The 25,330-nt window shown below is 37.7% G+C and overlaps 1 protein-coding gene across 3 annotated transcripts; it reads right to left on the reverse strand.

Moving 5' to 3' along the window:
• Positions 1–8: 8 nt before the first annotated feature.
• Positions 9–22,530, reverse strand: SALL3 (spalt like transcription factor 3). 3 transcript variants are annotated; one of them, XM_081952758.1, is made up of 4 exons: positions 22,114–22,530; positions 5,833–8,772; positions 5,276–5,616; positions 26–3,343 (listed from the first exon to the last, which is right to left on the reverse strand). In XM_081952758.1, the coding sequence occupies exons 1-4, from the start codon at positions 22,190–22,192 to the stop codon at positions 2,912–2,914; spliced, it is 3,792 nt and encodes a 1,263-aa protein (XP_081808884.1). In that variant the 5' UTR covers positions 22,193–22,530; the 3' UTR covers positions 26–2,911. The 3 variants fall into 3 exon arrangements, with proteins under 3 accessions (XP_081808882.1, XP_081808884.1, XP_081808883.1); XM_081952757.1 differs by lacking the exon at positions 22,114–22,530 and adding an exon at positions 21,882–21,999; XM_081952756.1 differs by having other exon boundaries at positions 9–3,343; positions 5,276–8,772.
• Between the last annotated feature and the right edge of the window lie 2,800 nt (positions 22,531–25,330).

The following is a 25,330-nucleotide window of genomic DNA, read 5'->3' on the forward strand; positions in this document are numbered from 1 at the left end:
AAAATTACTAGTTCAGGCCAGTCAGAGTATGCATTGCAGTTTGCAGAAATTGAATTTAATACAATGATTGCTTCCAAGGTAAGCAGCTACAAGTAACTGTTTTAAAGCATTGCTGTTTTTGATACAGCTCCCCCCCCCCCCCAATTGCTGATATGGTAAATTTGTAGTTTTTTTTAAAACTGAAGAAGTAGCTTCTCAATATTAGGCATATGTGAAAATAAGTGCTGAAGGTGAATACAAGGTATTGAGCCTTTTAACTGCAGAGCTGTGTGAACAGCCTCACTCCTGTACCACAACCTATTAGTGAATAAGCATGGAACACAATTCATAAATAATATTACATCCTGCATTTTATTCAATTTCATGTGACAAAAATAGTAACCTAGACTAAGACATCCATTTCAATCAGTAGATGTGTCGAGCCAACAGATTTAATAATAAAAAATATTGGATCTAGGTAACAATTCCCAGCTGGTTCAGGGAGGCTCCTAGCCCTACATGGTATCACAGTATAAAAATAAGTGTCTCTCTTCACCATGCAGAGAGGAAGGACCTAACCCTGAATACAAAGTGGGGTCAGTCTTACTGTACCTTCATCAGCCATCTTATTTACAACACTTTACATCTCTTTTTAAGATATGCACATCCTTTAGGGAGAAGAAATAACACTACATGGTACCCAAACACTAAAAAATAAAGCACACCAGAAATGGACACAGATAAATAAAAACATTCATTTGCTGAAAAAAAACAGCAACACTAAGCCACCTCAGTTTTCTTTGTTTTCCAATTTTGAAACACCCCAAACACAAATGTTGCTCAATCATTGATAATAGAATGTGTTTTAATATACAGATGTGTGTGTGTATCGGTGTGTGGTATGTCTGCGCACACTCACACCCCCCCCACATACATATTTAATAATATGTACATGTCCATATTTATATTTTATCTATCATTGCTGTAGAAAACAGAGCTGTAATAATTCATTGTTCATTTCAAAATAGTAACAAACCATCAGTAAGTCTTTTAAACTTTCCATTCAGTGATATGATGGCAGAGACAGTCCATCCTCTTATAGTAATGTTTTGTTGTGGTTGCACAAGAAAGAGATTGTCCTATTTTTTTTTCCAGTCACAACTGAGAAGACCTCACTGTCTGATTCTTTCTTCAGGGGCATAAACATTGTGTGCCGTTTCCCAGCTACCCATAATGTCCCTTGAACAATTTTGTTGAACGGAGGATCCTACTGTCAGATTCCACCATGCTTGTAATGCACAAAAATGAGGTAGTACACAAAAACATTTACTGTTCAAGTTTTGATTATGCCCCAACCACACCAGCAATCTAGTTCAGAGTGGAAACATTCCCTTTAGTCACAATTTTAAACAATGCTTTAAACACATGAAAATTATATTAGCGTATTCAGAGTACATTGTGCTTTCTAGTAAATCTTAGAATATTAAATAAAATAGAGAGATTGGGAATTTACGTACAAGTTTTTAGAATTTTTGTTTTCTGTTTTGCTTTACATACCAGTGCTATTAAGCAGTCAGCATCGAGTTTGTGGGTGGGAGTGAAATAGACAGAACCGATTACAGCAAAATTAAGCCTACACAATGTTTTCTTTAGCCTCTCTTAGACTTGCACTGATATCACAGCCCTAAGATTAACATATCAAAGGTCTGTTGGAGGGTGGGCTTACAAAAAAGTTAAATGAATCATTTTGGTCTAAGAAATGGCAGGGCCCATTATATCCAAGAATCTGACAGTTCTTAGCAGATTTTTTTTATTAAAAGGAGCACAGATCTTTCATACTGTTTGACCTTAAAGACAAACACAACAAACCCTTCTCCCATTTTTCCTCAAGCCAAAGTACTATTTATAAAATAGTTTACATCTTTGTTCAGATTCAAATTATAGACAAACCTCCCTAAATATAAAATACTAAAAGTGCAATAGTATAAATTAAGAGTTTGCAACCACATTATACAAACACTGCCTTTTATTGTACAGCCTTTGATAACATGAAGTGTTTTATTCACAACTGCTTATAGTGTTGTGAATAATCTACTGGAATAAGGTTTGTCTGTAACTTGTTTTTCCAACTATGAACTGAAGTTCACACTACACTTTTTCCATTTAATAGAACAACTGTCCACATAGCAGCTACAAAGATTTAAATTAAAATGGTTTGTTACTGACAGGTACTTGCACATTGAAAGCATGCTATCTTTCCCAATAAAACTTCACAATTTTGCCTGCATCAAAATAAACCACTTATTTATAGTAAAACAAAACTTGCTTTAAAAAAAGTCACATAGCCAGGTGTATTTTGCCATACAAAAGCTTCATTTAAGAATGGGGCTAGTATATTGTCTGTTACCCGCATTATCTTTACATTATAAATACTACAGACAAGAATACTGTAATCTTAGACAGCATTAGGGTACTAAATCACTTATTGAATGTTAGAGGAATTCTAAAAACAGTTCAAGTTTCTAGTTGAGTCGAAGAAAATCAGCAAATATAGAACTGGACTGAAATGCCATTGTGAAACCCCACTTTTACTCAACTGGTGGCATCTTTGCTTTTTTTGAAACAAAATTTGAAACAATTTGGCCTCCTTCAGTCCCTAATGGAATTATCCAATGATTTATCATTTGCTTAAATTTTAAAAAAAGGTTCATAAGTTCTCACTAATGGTCAGCTCCCTTTGAAGTAGTACCATGCAATCTTGCGAGACAACTTTTCAGCAGACACAAAGTTATTGTATTTCTGCTATTGATAAATCATAAGAGTTATCTAGGCAATTAGGCCACAAAACTAAAGTTTAATTTCCCAAACTGTACATGAAAGAACAAATGTTGTATCTGAGCAGTGGTCCAACAGTTATTTGTACTGAATGCTTTTAATTTATGCCAATCTCTTTATTATCCTCAATAAACCTTGTGAATGGACGATTGGCTCCCGTTTCAGAACTCGCTTTGTCCAAACCAATGATGGGAGGGCTACTACCAGTACGAGCTTTGTCCATTCCACTGGAAACGTTACTTAAAGACGGAATGGCACTTCCGCCTAAACTTACTGGGAGCTGGGGAATGCCTCCATTCTGTATGACAGAAATTTCATTGTTCTTCATAGCAAGTCCATTAGTAATAGCTGCAGCATACTGGTTCCAAAAATTTGGGTCAACATTCATTGCCCGAGCTGCTAAATCCTTCTGGAACATTTCTGAAAACTTCAAAGCATCCCCACCTAACAAAGCCATGGGATTTTCCACGGACAGTCGACGTCCACGCCGTGCAGGAGCATTATTCCACATATGAGTTCCCATGTGAACCTTTAGAGGAAGAACAGACAGGGAAAAAAATGGGCAAACGAGCAAGAAGATTTACACAATTTACAAAGATGCCAGGCATACATTTTAAACTGGCAATAGAAGACATTCTAATTTCACAATTTAAAATGTCAATTAATGTTAAACATTAACTTTCTCATGCACAAGATTATTATTATTCAAGATTATCAGGCTTATGTTGTATTTCAAGGAGCTTTTTATGTCCTACACCAGTAAATCTCATTAACTTTTAAGAATTAATATATGAATTTTTGTAACTCAATTATACTTATATTTACTTGGGAGCAATTCTGTTATATGAAGTTTCCAGCAAAGCAACTACGCACAGATGTCCCTGCCCAATGACACAAGACCCATGGCAAATAGTTATAAAATAAAAAGGATTAAACAAAGATTATCTATTTTTGCTTGTTCTCCAAATAAATATTTTCTCTTATCAGTAATGGTCTGAATGCAAACTTCCTGTCAGTCAAGCAGAAGGAATTTTCTGATTCAGCTCACATGCAAGTTTTCATTTTCTCCTAAAAATAGTTCCAGATGTTCAAGAACCCTTCAGAGTATCTTTTAGAGGAACTGAAGACTGCTTTAACAAGTCTTGGTATCTTCTATTTACATTAATAGACCTTTTCTACCCAAACTGTTAGGTTTGATTCATCTAAAATTCCCAGGAACTAAATATCTTAAAAAACATTCAAATATATTTGTTACAACAACTCGTTTATTTTGTACTATTTATAAATAGATTTTATATAATTATATATTAGATTTGGGCCAACATCAGTTAAAGGGCTCTTCCTTGATTGCCCATAATTTTATAATTACCTGGATTATGTGGAGATATAAAATGTTATAGGTGTACTTTTCATATTTCTTTAGTATAAAAAATTTGTATTACCCTTAAATAATAGAAAAATAAAACACCACTGCAAATATCAAGAAAGTTTCTCATTGAGCATTTGCCAATTTTGAAGGATGACATCCCACTATGTAAACTTAGTATCTGGAAAATACTACTGAAAGCCCTGCTTCTCTAAGACACAATGGTGAAAGAAGCTGCAATCTGAAACTTGCAGGAAAATGGAATGAAAATTGGTTCATAAATGTGGACATAAAATTATTTCATGAATTGAATCTTTTTGGGGATTCTTTTAATTGTAAACATTTTTGAATATTAAAACAATAATTCCAATAATTCAAAAACCATTATTTTTAAAAAAGGAAGAAGAAACACACTTTAAACATAGAATACCTTGTCTACGAAAACAGAATTTTCACTTGATTTTGAGATAGGCAGCTAGATAAATATGATAAATGAATAAGTAAAATTTTATTTTTGATGTGTGATGATATATATGGAATATTTGATTTTACATTGATTTAGAATGGTGGGGTTTGGATATGAGGCCAAATCATACTTTAGCTTGAGGACGAATGAGAATGAACCACAATCTTGCAAATCTCTTCTCTCCCTCCACCCTCCAATGTGAGTTCAAGAGGTTTAGAAGAGTTCACATCCCTCGTTGATTAGCCTCCACCTGAATTGTCATTTGAACCTGACAAACTGGATTGATCTTCAGATTAACTTTATGAAATTGGCTTGTTCCCATTATTCACAAATAAGATTAAATACTATTTAATACTAAACCGTAGTTTAGTATTAATCTAAATACTAAACTGCAGTTACTAACAAGGAAGATAGGAAAAGCAAGTGAAACTCTACCTTGCAAAAAATCTTTTATATTCAAAACAATACTTTAGCCTAACATCCGAATTCAATCCATTTCTCCTGCTCTGATTTGGACTCAAGGAAGACGAAGAGGAGGAGGAGCCAGCATCTGCTGAACAATCAGGTTCAATGTGAACCCTTTATGTATTTTTACAGGATTTCTTTTAATATGAAGTTTACCTTCTTACCTTAAGATTCCCTTTTGTGGTAAAAGCTCTACCACAGATAGTGCATCCAAATGGCTTTTCACCAGTATGGGTGCGTTCGTGTATCTGTAGTGCACTTGCTGAGGAGAAGGTCTTCCCACATGACTGACAGTTGTGTTGTTTTGGAGTTCGACGTGGTGGGGGTGCCAGCATAGGGGTGATGCTAGGACTCATCACTGTCTGTGGTGCAGCAGGAACCTGGATTCCAGCTGGAAGCGATGGAACCTCGCCCAATGAGATCGGCTTGCTGTGACCATTCACTTCCATTTTGATCATAGTAGGCGCAGTGCTGGTGACCAGGCTAGGAGTACTTTGGCTGGGACCTAGAGTAAAGTTGGGTTCAAATAACTGAGAAGGCAGCTCTTTTAATTTGTGTGTCAGTAAGTGCTGTTTTAAATTACCCATAGTGGAACACCCACGATTGCAGACTGTACATACAAATGGACGCTCTTTAGTATGGCTGCGGTAGTGAATTTCCAATGCACTCTTACAAGCAAAAGGCTTGCCACAGATATTACAAATGGTACTTTTAAACTTACCACGTTCTCTGTTCAGGAACAGCAGGCTAAAAGGACCTTCTTCTTTGATGACTGGCCTCCCGGGGTTGGTGGCTGTCAGATCCAATGCGCCTCCATTTTCAATAGTAGGTGGTGGGGGACTGTCAGATTTTTCTGTCTTTAATTGTATTTCTTGTGGTTCCTCGTGGTTACTGAAACCTGGTGACTTAGATCTAAAACTTTCGCAGTTGCTATTTTCAGGAGACAGTGCTTGCATGGATGAAGATGATTCTGACATGGCAGGACTCCCTGCACTCTGACTTTCCAGATCTCCAACAGCTGATGAAGAATCATTGCTTAAGTGGTCACTTTCCCCTGACCCATTTTCTAAAGATTTTAAATTGGTCAACTGTTGGCAGTTCATGACAGAATCGATCATTTTCATTTGATTCTCAAGAGCAGCAATGCTAGAAATTACAGATGGGGGAGAAGATGGACACGATCCAGAGTAAGGTAGAAGTGGCATGGAGGGGTCTCTTATATTATCTTTTAATTCCATGTCCTCCTCCATGGAATTTTCATCGATATCATCATCATAGTTGCTCAGTGTCTCTGCATTCTTTTCATCAAAAGAAAGCTCTGAGTCCATAGCATCTTGGAAGCCATCTGGTAATGGTGTGTTTGGAATTTGCCCACCCATATGCATACGAATATGCTGCTGAAGAACAACAGCATTTGTAAATTTCTTCTGACAAATGGGACATGAATGCTGTACTCTAAGTGGTGGCTTCGCTCGATGAACTCCAAAATGTGTTTTTAGATTGCCTTTTGTAGTAAATGCACGTCCACAAATTTTGCATTTAAATGGTCTTTCTCCTGTATGAGTTCTATAATGCATCTTGAGAGCACTCTGACAACTGAGCACACGGTGACAAATGACACACTGATTTGGATCTGTCATCTTCTTATCAATGTTTTCTACTAGCTGTTGCAGTTTTGAGGTTTCTGATGTTTGCATAGAGTCCAATAGACCACCAAATGGAAATTTAGCCTTGAACTGGTCAGACAATGCTGGAAGCACAGTGTTTGGGAGGCTTGTAGAAATACTGCTTTCAGTAACAGCACTAGAAGCTGTAGAGGTGGGTACTACAGAAACCTGACCACTTATAGAAATATCTCCCAGCCTTGCATTTGTTACTGGAATATTAACAGGTTCAGTTTTAGTCATGGTTGAACTACCATGAATTGGTTGTGGGGATTCTGCAGACAAAGGAATGCCTGACTCAGAATTGTTTAGGCTTGGGGATAAAGAAGTGCATTCACTTGACACGGGGGATGTTCTCTGGGGTGATCTGTTCATGGGAGTAATACTTGGGGAATCCCCGTAACTGTTTACCCCTGGTATTGTAGGGGGAAGTTGCAGACTAATTGAAGTTGGGACAGTTGATAAAACGGGCTTGCTATCCAGCCATGTAGTAACTGGTTTTTCTGGTGGCAATGACATCCCATATGGAATTCCGGAACAAGTGGGAACATTGTCGAGGTACTCTGGAACTGGATATGGATTCATCTGAATGTGTGGATACTTTTCTTTATGTCTCTGAAAATGAACTTTTAGATTGCCTTTAGTAGAAAACCGATTGCCACAAATGTTACACTTAAAAGGTCTTTCTCCTGTGTGTGAACGCAGATGAATCTGTAGAGCGCTATCACTCCCAAAAACCTTGGCACAAAATCTACATTTATGTTTAAAAAAAGGGTCCTCAGAACTTGTCTTAGGCTCAAAAACGGATACATTTGGTGGCTTTCCTTTGCGATGCTTCATAAGAGCAGAGAGAGGATCCAATGCATTAGCTGTTGCAGCGATGCTAACCAGCGGGTTGGGGAAAATTACACTACTGGATGCAGTCTGAGGTAGAAGTGGGTTTGGCAGGCTGGAAGTTGAGGCGAGGAGATTTCCAGGTCCTACTGTAGGTGGAGTTGAAGGGTTTGGGGGCTGTGAAGAGCTGCTAATAACATTTGACACAGAAACCGGTGTTAATGAAGAAGAAGTAATTGCATTAGACGAAGATGGTGTGCTTGTTTCGTTTGGGACAGAAGAACCATTGCTTGACATGTTAGGAGTGCTTGCACCTGATGTGGGCCTTGATATGTGCTGAGTACTCTCAAAGGCAGTTGGTGGATTGCCAGTGGCTTGGGCCACTATGGCAGAAGGAACAACTGCTGCTAACTGAAGAGCAGAGTTTGCGGCAAATCCTTGGAGCTGGTTAGTGGCTTGCACAGGAGTGCTTTGGGAAGGAGTCGTGTTTAAAGTAGGACGTAATGGCTGTCGGTTCATCATGGCCACCTGACTCCGGATCTGTTCGATCAGCTGCAACTGGTGAATCTGCTGCTGTTGCAATGCCATCAGCTGCTCAAGAATCATTGGGATGGCCATTGCTGTAACCCCACTCGCTGCGGTTGCGTTAGCTGCACACCTTGTACTCTGCGAGAATTGTGCAACTGCCACTTTAGTGCTCAACAATGTCTCTAAGGTTACATTAGTGTTTGGCATGTTATAACCTGTCAAAGAAGGTGGCTCGCTAATTTGAGGTAGTGGCGTAGCTGTACTAGAGGTGCCTGGATTGGAGTAGCTTTTCTCTACGGAAGGTTCTACCTCCATAGGTTCTTCTTCCTTTTCTGTATTCTTTATCTCACAGATCTCATTGTTCTCAGCTTGAACGCTTTCTTCGCAAGCCTCGCTGTCCGCTTGATCGCTAGGTGAGCTTGCAGGAGAAGGCTCTGCAAATTCTTCAGGAGCTGGGGTGGCTTCATCTTCATTCACAATGAGCACCAGTGGATTTTTAGTGCAGTTCTTTTTGTGTTCCAGGAAATCACTCCACTTAAAGAATTCTGCACAACATTTTTCACAAACATTTGTTTCCTCGCTTCCACTCCGGCTTTCATTCCCACTATCACCATCATCTGCTCCTTCTCCTGGCACTGTGGGGAGGTGGGGGGGGAGGGAAATCAGAAGATTGTATCAGCCAACGACTTGCAAAAGAACCCTCCCTGCATTTTAGAATTTTGCACATGAGTAAGAATCAATATTTTTTTATTTTGTACAAATTACACCACTTCAACATTTCTGAGGTCCCTCAGTGTGTGTATTCTATGACTCTTTCTACCTAGCTAATCATTTTCTTAGTGCAATCCATCAAATTATGAGGCCCTATCAATTGTGGATACTGCTTCTTAATGAAATTCCATAGAAGCAATTGATTTCCAATATTTTCATACAATTCACAGCTACCTTGTCTGTTGGGTACAAAGCAAGCTTTCGATGGACTCATTAGGATTCCCCTTCGCCACCACGCTTCCTCATTTCCAGCAAAATTAGAGATACCTTTGTCAGTTCACTTAACATTGCTAAACTAATCTGTAACCTTTCAAACTCAAATCAGCACCTGACACGACAAACTGAGCTTCTGTTACTCAAGTAGGGTCTTTGTGCTACTTAGATTTATTATCTTTATACTGCATAGAGACACCATAGGCACAATTTAACTCCACATAACTTGTTAAATCAACAATTTATTTAATTTTAAAAGATATATATGTATACGTCTGATATACGGAAAGTCCTTTTTTAAAAAATTAAACTACTTTCACCTCTTGTTTTTGTACTTTACCTATAAATTCCAAGAAGCAAATATTACATAATTGTTAAAAGTATGTAAAATACGATTGTACATTCCAGTTATATAAATCAAATTAATATCTTTTCTTTTTGGCAAGAAGTGCTAAAATTACATGTTACTGTTGTTAGCCAATAGAGTTCAGTGGTTTGTTAACAAACTAGAAATTATATATTTAAAGTTCATTTACATTGACATGTTTAACATGAGAATGTTGTAGTCAAGACACACTTTTAGTACCTTTTTTCTTCTGTTCTCATAGAAAGACTCTGCAAATTATATGCTTGTGCCATAGTGGAAAACCCACTAATTGGTTACACATGTTTAATTACTGTTGTAGGCAGCTACTTCCTCTGACTCGCATTACTCTCTTGTGCTGAATAACAAGCATATCTAATGAACAGAATTCTAATTCACACCTGATCATATTAATAGCTGAAGACAAACTTTAAAAATCAACATTTGATGAGACCGTAAGGTTTCACTTTAAGAGCACTGTAATATATAAAAGCACTTGTATGCTTTGAAAGCTGTGTGCAGCTTCAGTGTACCATAATTATACAGATTCAATTTGATGCTCTGGACATTACTGAAGCATAACTGTTTTTTGTTAGCTTACAGATAAAATGACAGAAGCAAATCAGTTCCACACAGCAAAATGATAGATATAAATCATTTTGTACTTTACACACAGAAGTGTGAGAAAATCCACTTCAGTTTGTGCAAACATGTCAGTTTCTTTCACATTAAAGGAGCAATTAATTAATTTCATTTTTACATTTAGAAAGAATATTCAAGAAAAATCCTGCTCATTTTAAATGTTCCTCTTAGAATATGAAATATTTGCATGACAGATAAACACTTTAATCTTGCTATTTCAAGTCGTTTTCTTTTTTCTCTTGCATTTTAATTTTTTTACATCGCTTAAAAAAAACCCAAACAACAACAAATAGAGAGTTCTAAGCAGCAAGTGTCTCAGCTTTCTATCTGGATTATATTTTGATATTAGATCAACTAAAAGTTACACCTTAGCAAGAAAATTAATACATATTTGGAATTTGACTGTGTTTACTGGAAGAAAAATACTAATAATTTACATGAAAATGTAGGAAGAGAAGAAAATTAAGGGTTTAATTGTAATTTTATTGTACCTGGAGTTTGAACTCTCTTTTGTGCAAATGAAAAATAATCTCAGAGACCATCTCCAAAACATTTTGCCATGCAGTTTAGAGAAGACTCACTATTAATGTTAATCATTGTGTTGATTACATGAATCTTGTTTATAAATTGCCAAATGTTCAGTACTGACTATTACAGATAAATTTAATAATTTTTAAAATTTTCCTATTGTAATAATATTCTCATGCTAACTTAATTTCATAAAATAGAAAGTACAACCTTAAACTGCACTTTATTAGTGGGAAAAGCCATAGCTCCAAAGAGATCGCCTAAAGATTAAATCTTACAGCCTTAGGAAATATTTTTTGATATACTTAATTTCAGGTAAGATCACATGATTTTAGTCATACCGGCTTTCAAATGAAGAGTCAGCATTCTTTAAAAACACAACAGCAGAAGATAAAAGCTTAGTTTGTATTTGTAATTTTATTTTTGTTTTATTAATTCATATTCATGAGTCTCTAAAATGAATGGGAAATTATTTTAAATGTTAATCTACATCAATGGAACTTCACATTAAAATTACGTGTCATCAAAGTATAGAATATACGAAACAATAATGAACAATATTTCTTATATATTCATCCCTTAAAATTTAAGAACTAGCTCTATCTACAAATTTGATGTTTGCTCGTAGCTGTAATCTAATTAACACATGAAAAAAAATAGTTTCTAGTCATTCTAACACAGTGTTAATCAAAATAGTACTACCTATGAGAATTTAGAGCAAAATGTTTTTGCAAACCCTTTATTGCATGCTACTGCAAGTTTTTAATTCAAACTTTACAAGAGCAAGGCTTTTAAAAAGGAAAACAAAAACCAAAAGTTAAAGACAGATCCACTTGATCAGGAGTGTACCACTTTGCAATTCAAAACATCCTCACATCTTTATGTGGTGTAATGTTTGTAATTATTTGTGCATCTTTCTGTCTCACAAGCATGTCTCCTTTTATGTTCAATAATCAGAATATAGGAGAACCATCGCTGTAACTATTGTAGAATTCAGTCTATCCTCTTAATCAATTTACCTATTTAAGAGTTATTATGGCAACAATTTAAATCAGTGTTCTTGAAGTAGCTTATTGTAAAAAAACTGTTTTGGCCTGGCATCTTTTATATTGAAAAAATAAGAAATGTATTATTTCATGTGTTTTTTCTGCTAATATGATAATATCTGACTGACAAGCCACAGTTATGGCCTACTTTTCCACATGTAAAGATACTGGTCTTCTTTAGAAAGACTGACATGGATACTCAAGTGCTAGGTATTTATGACAATGTTACAAACAAGCTGTTCAAACATGGTCTGCTGGTATATTTGGGAGTTCAAATTATAGTTGAAGCATGAGGTTTTGTACTAATTTTAAATGCAAAAGTAAAGGGTGTATTAGGTGGTTAGGATAGAATCTTCATGTACATAAAAGTTTTACATTGTTTTTATACTGAACATCATTTCAGTTCATGTTGACCACACAATTTAAAACATATATGTTAGCACTAGTAAGCATATTTAAGATTGAAGTCCCAAAGAACAATATAGGAGAATCAAAATGACGTATAAAACTAGATACGATAAAGGAAATTTCAGTTTAAATCTTATTCAATTATGATATTCAGTAGGAAATGACTTTTTTCAATAATGCTCTTAAGGATAAAATAGGATATATGTATGTGCTTACCAACATTTTATACAGAAATATTAGGGCATCACTATTAGAAGATAGTATGTACTGGAGTTTTAGAATGAATTATTTTTAAATGAATTAAAATTCCTATGTTAAATATAGAATTTTATAACTGCTTCTCCCAGACAGCTTGGTCTCAAGTTTATCATGGGCATGTAAAAATAATGGAGACAATCAAATTACATTTTATGATATTGACGATTTCCCCCCTCCTGAAATTGCACTTGCATTTTAGATTTCAATGCACTGACATGAAAATTAAACTGTCTCTTAAAAACTGACACATATTTTAGTCTATTAAGAACAGACATATTTTAGCTAGGAATAGGTTTTTTTAAAAAATTTATCTACCAACAACGTAACTTAATATACATCTAATATTTCATGATTAACAACTACAGTTCAATCCTTTTGAAATGCAGAAATTTGAAATTGTCCTCAAGATTCATATACAACAAATTCCTTATTCAAGATTTAATATGCAAATGTAGTCATACCTGCACACATCCTCAGAAGTGTGTAAAATACTTCATGTGCTGTTATTTTGTATAAAAGGGTAAATTAATTTAGGAATGAAAAAATATGCATTAAATGAGCTTCAGTTAATTTGATTTATAATTATTTAAAGAAACATTACTACAAATTGGGAATTGTATATAGAGTTCCCTCTTTTAACTGAAATAGAACATTTAAAAAAATATCTTTTAATGAAGGGCTTTATAGTCTGATAGTATTAAGAATGACTCATGACTTATAAAGAAATATATTTGAAAACTGTATGGTCGTTATAACACTGAATGTGGAAATGAATTATAAATTATGAGAAAGTTACTGCAATTATAAACCAATTATTGTAATTATATTCCACGAAACTACGGAATCTGCTTCAGCTTTGAGGCCAAGTCAATATTTAATCTAAGTGGAAAAATAAGGTAATAATATAAAATATCTCAAGTTTTCTTCATTAGATCATCAAGTTACTCATGGCTTTTTCATGATATAACTTGGCTTGGATATTTACTCATGTCATATACAGTCTGATGTTCTGAAATAATTTAATCAAAATATTTGGGCAGAAGCCAATAATCATTAAGGGCATCTGAACTGTGAATTTCACTGTATGTAAAGAACAAGAGTGAAAACCGACACTTCAGTAATTCCAACTGCATTAGTGGAAAAATATTGTTATGGGTAATTACTGAATTGTCTTTACAGTTTATCCTTATTATATTCCTGCATGAAACACATCCCTCTCTACAAAAAAGGAAAAAGACAGAAAGAAATGGAAGTGGGGATATTTTTGGTTAGCAGCATTAAAAAATTTCAGTTTGCAACAGTGCCAGTGAATGTATTATATAGTGTTATAATACATTCTGTCCCAATATTTATTTTATGAGAACATTATTAGGACATTTATTCCTTTCCACTGTAAGTAGTACAGGTTATCCATTACAGAGAAGGCCCAGTGGTCATGTAACTAACCTCTATTACATTTAACTATTACTGAAACATCTTCTAAGATAAATGGATGAACAAAAACAAAAATCTTAAATGAGTTGCAAGGTGCTCCCCTAAACAACTCTTAACTGTGCAAAACAGCTTTCAAACAGAAAGGATATTAAAAACTATACTAGTTTCAGTAAGCACTTTCTCTATTTCATTATATCATTGTTACTTTTTAAAATGAGAACCTTTTAAATTATTACTTAGGTCATTACATTTTCTCCAAGGAAACTGTTTCTTTACATTCCTTTAAATGATTGCATCATTGAAAAGACATGTGCAAGATAGGCAGAGTTTAACAAAATAATAAAATATAGTAATAAGATGTATCTATGCAGAATGTAGCTACAATACATTCAATGGACCTTCTTTTTAAATAGGCTTGCCTAGGATTGCAGTCTTGCTCACCTGCAAGAGTAAGTTGGCTTCATTTTGCTACCAACCACAACAATAATAACAGTTATAAAATTACACTTTACACTTATTCCATACTAAATGGCAATGAATAAATACATTCATTCAGCATGTCAGGACAGAAAATCCCAACACTGATCTATAAATATATTCATTTTCTTCTAATGGCCCAATTAGCCAATTTGAGGAACATGTGCAATGAAAAAATGCAACTGTAAATGCCTTTATCTCTACACTGATACAAACAATGTGAAAAGATCTTGCATAACTCCTTTTTAATATGGGCATTGGCAAATAATTCAATTAGATTTTAGATTTTAGTAATAACTAAAATAAATCTCAACAGATTTTAACATATTTAGTTTGTACAATGACAATGTTTCCTTAATGTTATCAAAAACAATTTTCCTCATTAAGAACTAGTGTTGCAGTTCTTTCATCAAACAATTCGTGTATATATATATATATATGTGTGTGTGTGTGTGTGTGTGTGTGTGTATGTATATATATGTATATGTATATGTATATATAAAACATTCCATTTTGATTTCATTCTCCCCACCTTTTTCTCTGAATTAATTCTTTTAATTTTTTTTATGATAGCTTTGAATCCCATAAAGAAAGATGAATTATCACACACAGAGCCCAAGCTGTGAAACAGGAGGAGACAAATAGAGACCCCTACTGTGTTTAACAATGTAGAAGAAATTTCAAGTGCAATAGCAAAATTTCTATCCTTTTCCTACAGGCCTCATAAGCCGACAATATAAATCTGAACAGTGGAGGGCACTCTTGCTATGCAAAAATTGCATTGCCCTGATATATTTCTTTCAATCTATTTAGTGGCCTAAATTTCACAATTTAAGTTAGCAGCCACCTGTGGCATAGTTATCATGTGCCTTCTGCAGAAAGCATATGCAATATTTAACCAACTGCTAAGGCTTTGTGAATTCATATTAAGAACAGATCAAGAACTCTACATTTTTGTCTGCTGATAAAATATTATCAGCGTACAACCTATTAAAATGTAATTAATGTATCTGTTTGACTGAAATCTCAAATATTCAGTTGTACCCCAAAGTTCCATGTAAACTAGCTGGTGTTCAATATCTAGACTACAGTGATATAAGATTTTATTGGGAATTAATGCAGTATTAAACATTGACTATTTCATTAATTTAAGGTGAAACAGGAATCAAGGCCTAACAGGAATCTAAATAATATAAGAGACTGATTCATTTTGGTATAATCTTCTATTTTCAAAGACATAAACCAATAGGCAGAACACTAGAAGATATATCCAGGCTTGATACTATGAAATTTTCTATACAGCACTGACTCATTGAAAGCAGGAGAGCTGTTTGCATATGTATGTGCAAAATGATCAAGATTGAAAATCTAGCCAAGGAGCATTATAAAATTTCTCATAATATTCACATAAATTGATACAACTAATAAAGCATATGTAATGAAATATTGATGCACCTAAATAATGAAGATAACCTTAGAGAAAGGCCAATCACTGTTATTTTCCTAACCAAAGTAAATGACACTATAGAAGATTAATTAAGCAATGAAATACTGTGTAAAACCACAACTCTTTTCTTAGTACTGCCAGCTTGGGAGTTGAACTACATAGGTATTTGATAAGCTGTACAAAATCATATATAAAAATTCATAAGCATCTCTAGTTGACACTCAGATTTGATGTTAACACTTAAGACAACAAGTGGTAAGCCATGCTGCCAAGGTCAACTGCACAGATGTACTAATTGTATTATGAGCTTGACAACTAGTGGCCACCCCTGGCAGGGCAAAACAAGCAAAGGTTAAATCAGCAAACCTTGTCAAAGCACTTCTAACTATCCACCCTCAGGGAAAGTTCATTGGGAGCTTGTTGGCACTCCAGCAATCCTACCTTTTCACTGAAAACAAACAAAAAACTCTCTCCCCCACTCAACATTTAGACACAGGAAACAGAAACAATTTGGTTTCAAACACTAAAAATAACATGCATGTATTACTTTTTAAAATATAAAGGCATTCTGTTGTCATAAAAATGGGCTTTAAGCTTCTATTGATGTTCTTATTTTCTCAAATAATAATGAAAACTTTATACAGGACTGCCTTCTGCATGATAGTTGCTGTTTTCTGTATGCAATTAACAATAGAAATGTTCTCAAAAGTATTTACATTTCATAAGTTAAATAATGCATGATTTGTCATGAATTCGAGAACAATCCTGACTTTACTCTGAATAAAGATCAATAGATTTCAAAAGCATTGTTCTCAAATTGATATAAGAATGTATTACTTTTTCATTTTTACGTATAAATACATCCATTTAAAACCATTTTCTATAATAATGTGATAAAATGAAATGAATACTTTTTATCTGTAGAGAAACCTAACCCCATAATATAAATTGCAATATTATGACTATAACTTTAGATCTACATAATGCTATTTATTGTGAAAGAAGTTACTTTTTATTTGTCCTAGATATTTTGATTGTATTTCTAAAGCTTAAAGCCATTTTGAATACAAAATGTATCATTTCAGTTTGTTCAATTTTTTGATTTCTTTAAACTATGTAACAAACTATTTATTTATATCAATCGCAGCAATTTATTTCAATATTCTCTAGTTAGTCCTGTTGGGTTGGCACTCAGTCAATAAGTCATGCAAAAAAAATTGAAAGCTTTTGCTTTTTCAGTGCTTCACTCAAAGTAACAAATTTATTTGCATTGTTTTTATTTTAAAATTATATTTCAATAAAGTATTAAAATAGTTTTAGAAATAAGTAACCAATATTTATGTTTAAGAACATGAATGTTCAGCTGATATTAATCATTATACAGATAATTAATGTTTGTAATATTTTTATTTATGGGAGCACATATATACTTCTCCTCCAAGCAGTAATAATACATCTTATTTTTTACATTTGTGTACTAAAATAAGCAAATTTTAATTAACATGTTATTAAACAATCCTTTAGTTTGAATAGTATATAAAATATAATGTGAAAATGTACTATACAGCTGTGCACAATAATATAGGGTAATTTTCCTCCCTCACACTAATAATAAATCTAATATCTTAAAGAACTGTTTTAAAATTGGAAAATACAATGGTCTTTTATTATTTTAAAATGCAATTTGCTAAAAACCACAAAAATTAATGTTTAATTAAATGTTTCATATCATCTCCAATGTTCTTAAGGCTATTTATAGGTTAAGTATAATAGAAAGCATCACATTCTATTTATGATTTTTATGAACATTAATCCTACTATCTTATATCTATTGGAATAAGCCTACTGAATTTAAATGAACTTACTTCAGAGTAAACAGGAACGTTTTTTTAAAGAATACATTCAAAGGAATAAACCAACAAAATAAATGAACGATGAACTGGAATAAAAAAAATGTTGCAACTGGATTTTGGAAAGATGTATACTTTAAATATAAGAATTCTGATGAACAGGTTTTTAAAATAAATTTAGTATGCCACAAAAATCCTTAATACAATATAAATGCATTTTACAATTATTTGAAAACCACCTATCATTATTCTAAAAGCTGACCCACTTTAAACTGAAACCAAACAAAAAAACCATGTTACTTTAATCTGTACAAATTGCATTCTAGAAATCCCTTTTAGCAATTTTATAGCTAATTTCTATTCAATTATTATCCACTTGAAAGTGCTATGTGGTACCCCTCCCCCCAGAAATTGGTGAATGCATCTGGTTCCTAAGTGAATGCAGTGTTTCCAATTGTAACAAAACAAGGCTGTTCTATAGCACTAGTAATCTGTTGATTTAGAGAAATGTTAAAATTGAGATGTAAATTCTTCTGATACTCGAGATTAACTCATTTAGCGTATAGAATAGCAAATTAACTATCTTGGGATTTATAACAATTCCTTCAGATATTTTGCCACTCTTTATAGTGACCATTTCTTTCAATATGGCATCCTTTTAAATGTTTTGTGCATAAATACCTTTTGTTCCTGACTTGTCAGCATCAACTACTATGCAGATTCTAATTAATCACCGCATGTAAGCATTCATTTTCCAAATTACCAAAAGCATGAGCTCTCTCTCCAACAACAAACATTTCAACGTAGTAGCTGTTATTCTGGCTAGTTTTGGGATCTCTGGGAACGTTCTGCTTTATGAAAAAAAAAAAGTCCCATTACTCTATTGGTCCAAATTATTAATGTGCTTCTAAAACATCTATTTTTAAGACTGCTACCTAAATTTACTGGCTTTCCTATAATTTTAGATATAGCCTTATATTTATCTTTCAGTCTGTCAAACTGTCATGTTTCTTTCTGCTACTGTGTAAAAGAAAAAAGGTACACCTACTTTTAACAGCTTTTCTTAATGAATTATATCTCTAAAATGCAGCACTGTGTGTATTCCCATGTATAATAAAATGTGTAAGTTTATTAGATATCACAATAGCTTGAGGAATTCTTTTAGAGTCAGGAATTAAAATACTGAAGAGAACTAACGTTAGTATAGTGGGTATCTTTGAAAAACATTATCTGCACTTTTTTGCCTGTTTTATGTGCTTAAAGTGTTGTTTTTGGCCTGTTGCTGAACTAAGAATCAGGAACAGTGGCATTGCTTACAATTGTAAAGTGAAATTAAAAGGCCTGATGTGTCTGAATTACAACATCATCTTATTCTGGAATATACACAACTAGTTAAATCTTTTTTGCAGGAAAAATATTTGTACTGATAAAAATGTTGAACACTTAACCAATTTAGCTCCTGATGTGATTTTGGTAAATCAGAGCTCTGAAATTGCAGAACTCTGCATGTAACTAATTATCAAGATATATTATGTTCTATATTCTGACATGCATTTATTAACCAAGAGAATAACACATTTTGATTACAATTCTCTAAAATAGTGAAGTATTTACATTGTTGCATTTTTAAGGCTGCTGGTAAAGCCGATTTTGAGCTATTCAGTGGCCACAATAATAACGCTTTAAAATTCCTCACTGGGATGCAATGTAGTCCTTTTGATGGGAAGACTGTCTTTCTTATTCGCCAGAAATAAATCCATTCATTTGATCATGTAGTCATTGAGGGCGATACAAAACAAACCAAGTGTGAGAAATTCTATGTGATGAAGTAAACAAAACAAAACCCCCCAAAAAGGGGGAAAAAGAGAGAGAAAATCCATTTCCATGACAAAAAGATTCTTTGTTCTTAATCTACACACCATATGCAAGCGTTTCTTTTTAGCATATCTCCTGTTCTAATCTTGGGTGACATGGCTACATAGATAAGACTCACTAAGCAAAACAAAAAAAAAACCTGCTAGTTGAACAATTTTCTTCAATTTATTAACTCACCAGAAGTGCCATAATGAGGCACTAAGGTTTTTCCTTTTTAACTTTTAAAGTATTCAGAGTATTGTTTCCATTTTTAAACCAAGCCAATCTATCAATCTACCCTGATAGATTTTTTCCTATCATTTTTCTTTTCCTAAAGATAAATATCCTGTTTTTACTTAAGTATCCGGAAGGCTTAAAAAAACATTTTAAAATAAGGAGTATCTTGTTTTAATTGCAAGAAACCTGTTTCACCAAACTTTTATTATTACCATTATCCAAGAAGCTGTTCAAATCAGCAGTGGTCAGACTTTTCCTTCTTTCCAAGAACTTTCTTTAAAAAAAAAAAGATGGAGGAAATTACAAGTTCTGAATAATTGCCAATGTAGCAAATGCATTTACCTTGGGAAGTCAGTTCATGCTGCACTAAACTGCAAGGTTGCAGTGATGATTTAAAGTAACCAAAAATCTTTTATGGCTTAGTTCTCGACCTTCCCAAGCCCCCCTTGCCCAATGAAGTGTGTGAGTATTTTTTTTCCTGAAGCATTTAAATGTGTAATTTTCCTTGGAGATTCTTTTTAAAAACGAAAGCAATCAAGCTAAAATGTGCTTGATTAGGAGCAACAGAATCATTCTCCCAATGATTGCCTCTTTATCACTATCCTGATCAGCATGGAAAATTTAAGTGATAACCAAGAATGAAATACTTCATTCTGCCTTCATAATTGAAAAAAATGCAATCTGAGGTACAGGGGAAAACAACAACCCGGAATGGTAAACTTTAATGTCATATGCAGATTCTGGAGTTTAGAATTATTCCAAATTGACTTCTAAAGACAGCTCAAAAACCCTTTAACCAACTGCCACTAAATCATTTCCAAACCAGACACAACTTGTTTTATAAGAACCCTGAGCATGCCTGGAGGCTATCTTGGCCTCAAGGGGCCCAAATAAATTCTTTTTGTAAAAAAAAAAAATCTTTTCAATAAATGCAGAACGAATATTCCCATTTTATAATCCACCTCAAATCCCAAGAAAACCTAAGAACATCTTCATGGTAATTGTGGTGGCAAATGAAAGCAGGCGTGAGGCAAGTTAAGCTCTGCCCCAGGGCAGACAATTTATCTACCCCAGGCCCTGACAATTATTCCCAGGCGTCACCCCCTATTCCCTCCCTAACATTTAGAAGAGACCTCTTTTTTTTTGCCTTTGAACATCTGACCCACCTCCACTTATTTATGGGACACTCCCTGGCCTTTGGAAGCAGTCCCCCCCCCAAAGCCAGGCCTACGTCCCAAAATTCGGCGGACCAAAGAGAAACCTTGCTTCAGAGAACTAATCCTAAACAATCTGCTGAGAGTGTGTGTGAGAGAGAGGGGGGGGGAGACACTGAGGAACACCCCCCCCGCAAGAGCCCTTCCCCCTCGGTTACTTTAGGAATTACACTTAGAACGCTAATCCGGAATCGAGCCGGCCTAGCAGCCGAACCCGCCGGCAGCGGTTTACTTCAGAGTAAAAGCCGAAACGAACCGCGAAAGAGATATTTTTATTTATTTTTTTCTCTCTCCCTCAGACGCTCGGGAGGTCGATGGCGGGAGCGGGGTTTATCCAGGGCCAGGGAAGCCTCAGCCTCCAGCAGGGCCGCTTCCGGGGTGGTTTGGGGTTGTGGTTTTTGAGGTGGGGGGAAGGAAGGGAGGTCGGACACTACCGTAAAGACCCAGAAAGGATTTTTCGCCGCTTGGTTTCCTTCCCCCTCACCGACCCACCCCGGTCCTCAACTCTCTTGGCAACTTTTCTGCCGTTGAAGGGGAAAAAAAAGAAGGCAAGCTGCTCGGGTAACGGGGACGACGAACGGCTGAAAGGAAGAATGAAAAAGAAAGAAAGCGGCCGTTTCGGTCGAAAAGTCAAAACACATAGGAAAAAAACGCAGATTAAAAAAAGAAAAAAGAAACGGAAAGGCGGCAAATCCAGGCTAAGTAAGAGCGGCGGGGAGAAACAGCGGCGCGTGCGTTCGGGGGGGGGGGGGGAGAGCGCGAATTTGTAAGCGCGTCCTTCACTCCCCACCCTCCAACTCCCGAGAGCGGGGACGCTCTAACTCTCCCCCCCCCCACTTCAGATGTCCAGCCATAATTCAAGCCCTCCGCTGCACGCCGAGTTTGCCAGCCAGGGACTTCGGTGTAGAAGAGAACACTTGCTCCGAAAGGGAGGGAGGAGGGGGGAGGCGAGAAACTTCGGCTCGCTTCAAACTTTAAACTCCCACCCGAGTTTCTCTTACCTCTTTCCCGAGGTGGCCTTCTCTGGGGCTGGCTCAAGCTCCCCTCCAAAGAGAGTAAAATCCACCAGATCCCCGGGCTTAGAAAACACCCACCGCGCGCGCACATAAACACACACACACACACACACACACACACACACACACTCGCTCGCTCAGACACAGGCGCACGTAGGCACCCGACTCCGGTCGCCCAATCCCGCTTGCTTTGCCTTGCCTGCTCTGCCTGCCTTACCTTGTTCGGGAAGCACCTCAGCTTGTAGCTCCTCGTCGGATTTGAGATGTTGGGGCTTAGCTTGCTTTCGTCGAGACATACTGCTAGCTGGGGTGGCTTCTTGTGCCTGCTTTTTGCAGAGACATAGGCGAGAGGTGGAGCGCTGCGGGGAGAGGGGGGTGGGTGGGGTGGGTAGGTAGGTGGGAGAAAAAAAAAGACTTGGTGGCGAGGAAAAAGTGTATTGGTGGCGTCGGACCGCCGCCACCGCACCCCCCTCCTTATTTCACCGGCAACAAATTAGCACGGGGGGGGGTTAAATGGTTGGGAGGGTGGGGGGTGGCTTGTGGTGCGTGTAAAGAGAAAGCGGAATAAATAAAATTCGCCAGCGAGCCAAGCGGCGACGGCGGATCAGCCGGGCGGGGTGTTGCGCGGGGTTGTGTGCTGAGCGCGCTTGCAAAGATAGGGCGGCTGCGCGGCTCGCGCATGGGGCTCAGTAATTATGATTGTGAATAATGCATGGCGATTAATGATGCTGGGGGCAAGCGCGGATTGGCCCGGCTCCAGTGGACTCGGGCTGCATATGTAAATGCGGGAGGGCGCTCGGCAATTAGACGCTTCGCTCGGCCAAATGCTGCGTCTGCCCGGCACCGGCAGCGCCTCCTGCGAGAGGCACCGACTGCGACGGCGACAGTAACCGAGGGGACGCAGGCGGCAGCAAAACACACGCACGCAGTCCGGGGGGACCACTCTCTGCGGGTGCAATTGACTTTACACAACATAGGTGCACAAGCTTCACTGCTGGGAGAAGGGCAGGATCTCCGCGGTTTGCTTTTTGGGTAGCTCTGCTTCCCTTGTTTTCCTCGCTGTTGTTTCTCTCTCTCTCTCTTGAAATTACATCACTCTTTGTCTTTTTTCCAGGTTCCTCTTTACCCAGAAGTTATTCTTCATCGCGCTTAAGTTTCTCTGCGGCGCCTCTAAATGTCCTTGATGGGAGACTTTTTTAAAAGAAAAGAAAAGCAAGCAATATATTTTCGCTCCTTATCTCTTTTGTTTTCGCTGCCTAAATCTTCGCGTCCTAGTCTCCCGTAGTTTATTCCTTCAAGCCTGGCCCGGAAGCGGCTTCTGTTTCTCTTGTGGGGAAGGAAGAGGAAGGGAGGGGAAAAAAAGTAAACAGCCAAACTCGGAGACTTTGAGCACTTCTCTGCCTTTCGCTTCTTGCGTTCGACCTCCCTTCTTTGTGCTTTAACGGCCTCTCTCGCCCAGAGCCGCCTGGTTCTCGCCGCTGTAGCTGCAGCTGGTCACTTCCTGTTGTCCGGTGGTCGGAAGTTTTTTTTTTCCTCTCTCTCTCTCTCAGGTCCGCCTCTCTCGCCCCGAGACAGGTGGCGAGGTTTCTCCGCGGCCCCCCTCCCCTTTAGGTGCCACTCCTCCAGACTTGTTCTTGTCCTGCTCGTGTTGAGTTGCTGCGCCTCCGGTGCCAAGGATCTCGCTTTTGTTTGCAAAGAGACAATCCCGCTTCCCCGGCAAAAAATCTGAAGCCGGCACCGACGGCGACCCCCAGCGAGCCTTTGAGGAGTGGGTGGGTGTGTTGGTGGGCGAAGGTGTTGATTGTTGTGCTGCTGGGCGGAGGAGGGTATCCCCCTCGCCTCCGCCGCCGCGCCTTCCTCCTCTGGCCCCCTCCGCTTTCCTTCTCCTCCTCGCCGCTCCCGCAGCCTCGATTGGGTGCGAGGCCGGCTTGGCACACGGGCGCTCGCCAATCGATGCCTCCCCGCGCGCTGGGAAAGGAGGAATGCGCACAGCCGGGGCGTCGCTGATTTCGGCAAAGAGAAACTTTCAAGTTTTGAGAGCGGCGTGGCTGGAGCGGCGGCTCCTCCTCCTCCGTCTCCACCCTTCGCTGCTGCCGCTGTCGCCCAGCCGCCACTGAGAGCTCCCCTCCAGAAACCCTCGCCCACCCGTGGCTTTTGAGGCCAGCCGCTATACTCGCTCTCTTTGAAGAGGGAGGGATTCCCTGCCCTAACTTCCGATCCTTCCCAGGCCTGGATCTCCTTCCCTCCCTCCGTCCCCGCTCTGTTTTGTGGTGACTGGCCGGGGCAAAGAAAGGATGGAAGCTGGCTTAGTTAGAATCGCTTCTGGTAGCCAGATCTCTCCCCAAAGGGGAAATGCGATCTGGAACCACAAGTTTTCCCCCTCTCCCCTTCCTCCGTCTCTTAGGGAAAAGTAACGCTGAAGACATCTCTCTGGTACCGGGCTGCATCGCTACTACATCCACTGGTCTGTTCGCCTGGGTCGCCGTCCTCCGAGCGCTCCCAACAAAAACTGCAATTCTCTCCACCCTCCCCACCCCGGCATGTTTAGGGTCTTTCTTCCCCTCTTGTGCACCGACACTCCTCCCGCCACCCCCGTGTCAGTGTTTTGCAATCAGTACTTAATTTCCCTGGCTTGCGTTTGATATCTCTCCACCTCCGGTGGATCCTTTTCCGCGAGAAACGGTGGCGGACTCCCTCAGCCTCTACTCTCCGGGTAGCCCCGCTGGAGGTCAGGCAGCAAGCGCCCTCCTCGCGGGAAAGGAGCCTTAGGGGGATTTGTATAAAAAGGGATTTCTCTCAATCCCTCCCCGTTTACTTTATTTTATTTTAGCTTTCATTCAATCTGTCACTGACCCTTCAGGGTGTCCAAAACTGGCTTCCCTTCCTGGGACGTTGGCTTCATTGAATAAACTTTTGCCTATAGAGACCGTATGATTCAGCGAGTTCATCTTATTCGGCTTTTCTTGCCTCGCCCTCTGCCCTTTTGCAGTAAAACAACATAAATTTCTCGGTTCGAGTGACCTGCTTTCTGCTATGGCATTGCTTTTTCTCCCCATTCCTCCATTAAAAAAAAAGGAGACATGCACGTTTTCAGAACGCGTCAATATTTAGATTTGATCTCCAAATCTAAAAATGCTCATTTAACACTTATGCCTCCCGCCCCTCGGGTCCAGTTCTTAACTCTCTATACCGAGAAAGGAAGCCCCCCAAATAGCCTTTCTTCTGATTGTCACACCGCGTGGCAATTTGGGGCGTGTGTAGTTCGGTTCCCAACCCACTTCTTTTGACTTTCTCTTTCACTGTTCCTTATTCTGCCGTTAGTTTTTTTGTTTTGTTTTTTTAATTTTAGTTCTGCGGATTAGCGTGAAAGGAAATCCAGCATTTAGCCCTCCGGACTGGGTTATCCTTAGCATCCTTTTCTTCTCAGGTGGGAG

Source organism: Natrix helvetica (assembly GCF_964273705.1).
Source record: "Natrix helvetica genome assembly, chromosome: 4".
Classification (NCBI taxonomy): Eukaryota; Metazoa; Chordata; class Lepidosauria; order Squamata; family Natricidae; genus Natrix; species Natrix helvetica.

Excerpts from the sequence above, each read along its gene's own strand:
- SALL3 (XM_081952756.1), bottom strand. The coding sequence starts at position 22,192 with ATGTCTCGACGAAAGCAAGCTAAGCCCCAACATCTCAAATCCGACGAG. Across the intron at positions 8,773-22,113 it reads TGAGGTGCTTCCCGAACAAG|TGCCAGGAGAAGGAGCAGAT; the intron begins GTAAGGCAGGCA and ends ACCTCCCCACAG. Across the intron at positions 3,344-5,275 it reads CCACAAAAGGGAATCTTAAG|GTTCACATGGGAACTCATAT; the intron begins GTAAGAAGGTAA and ends CTTCCTCTAAAG.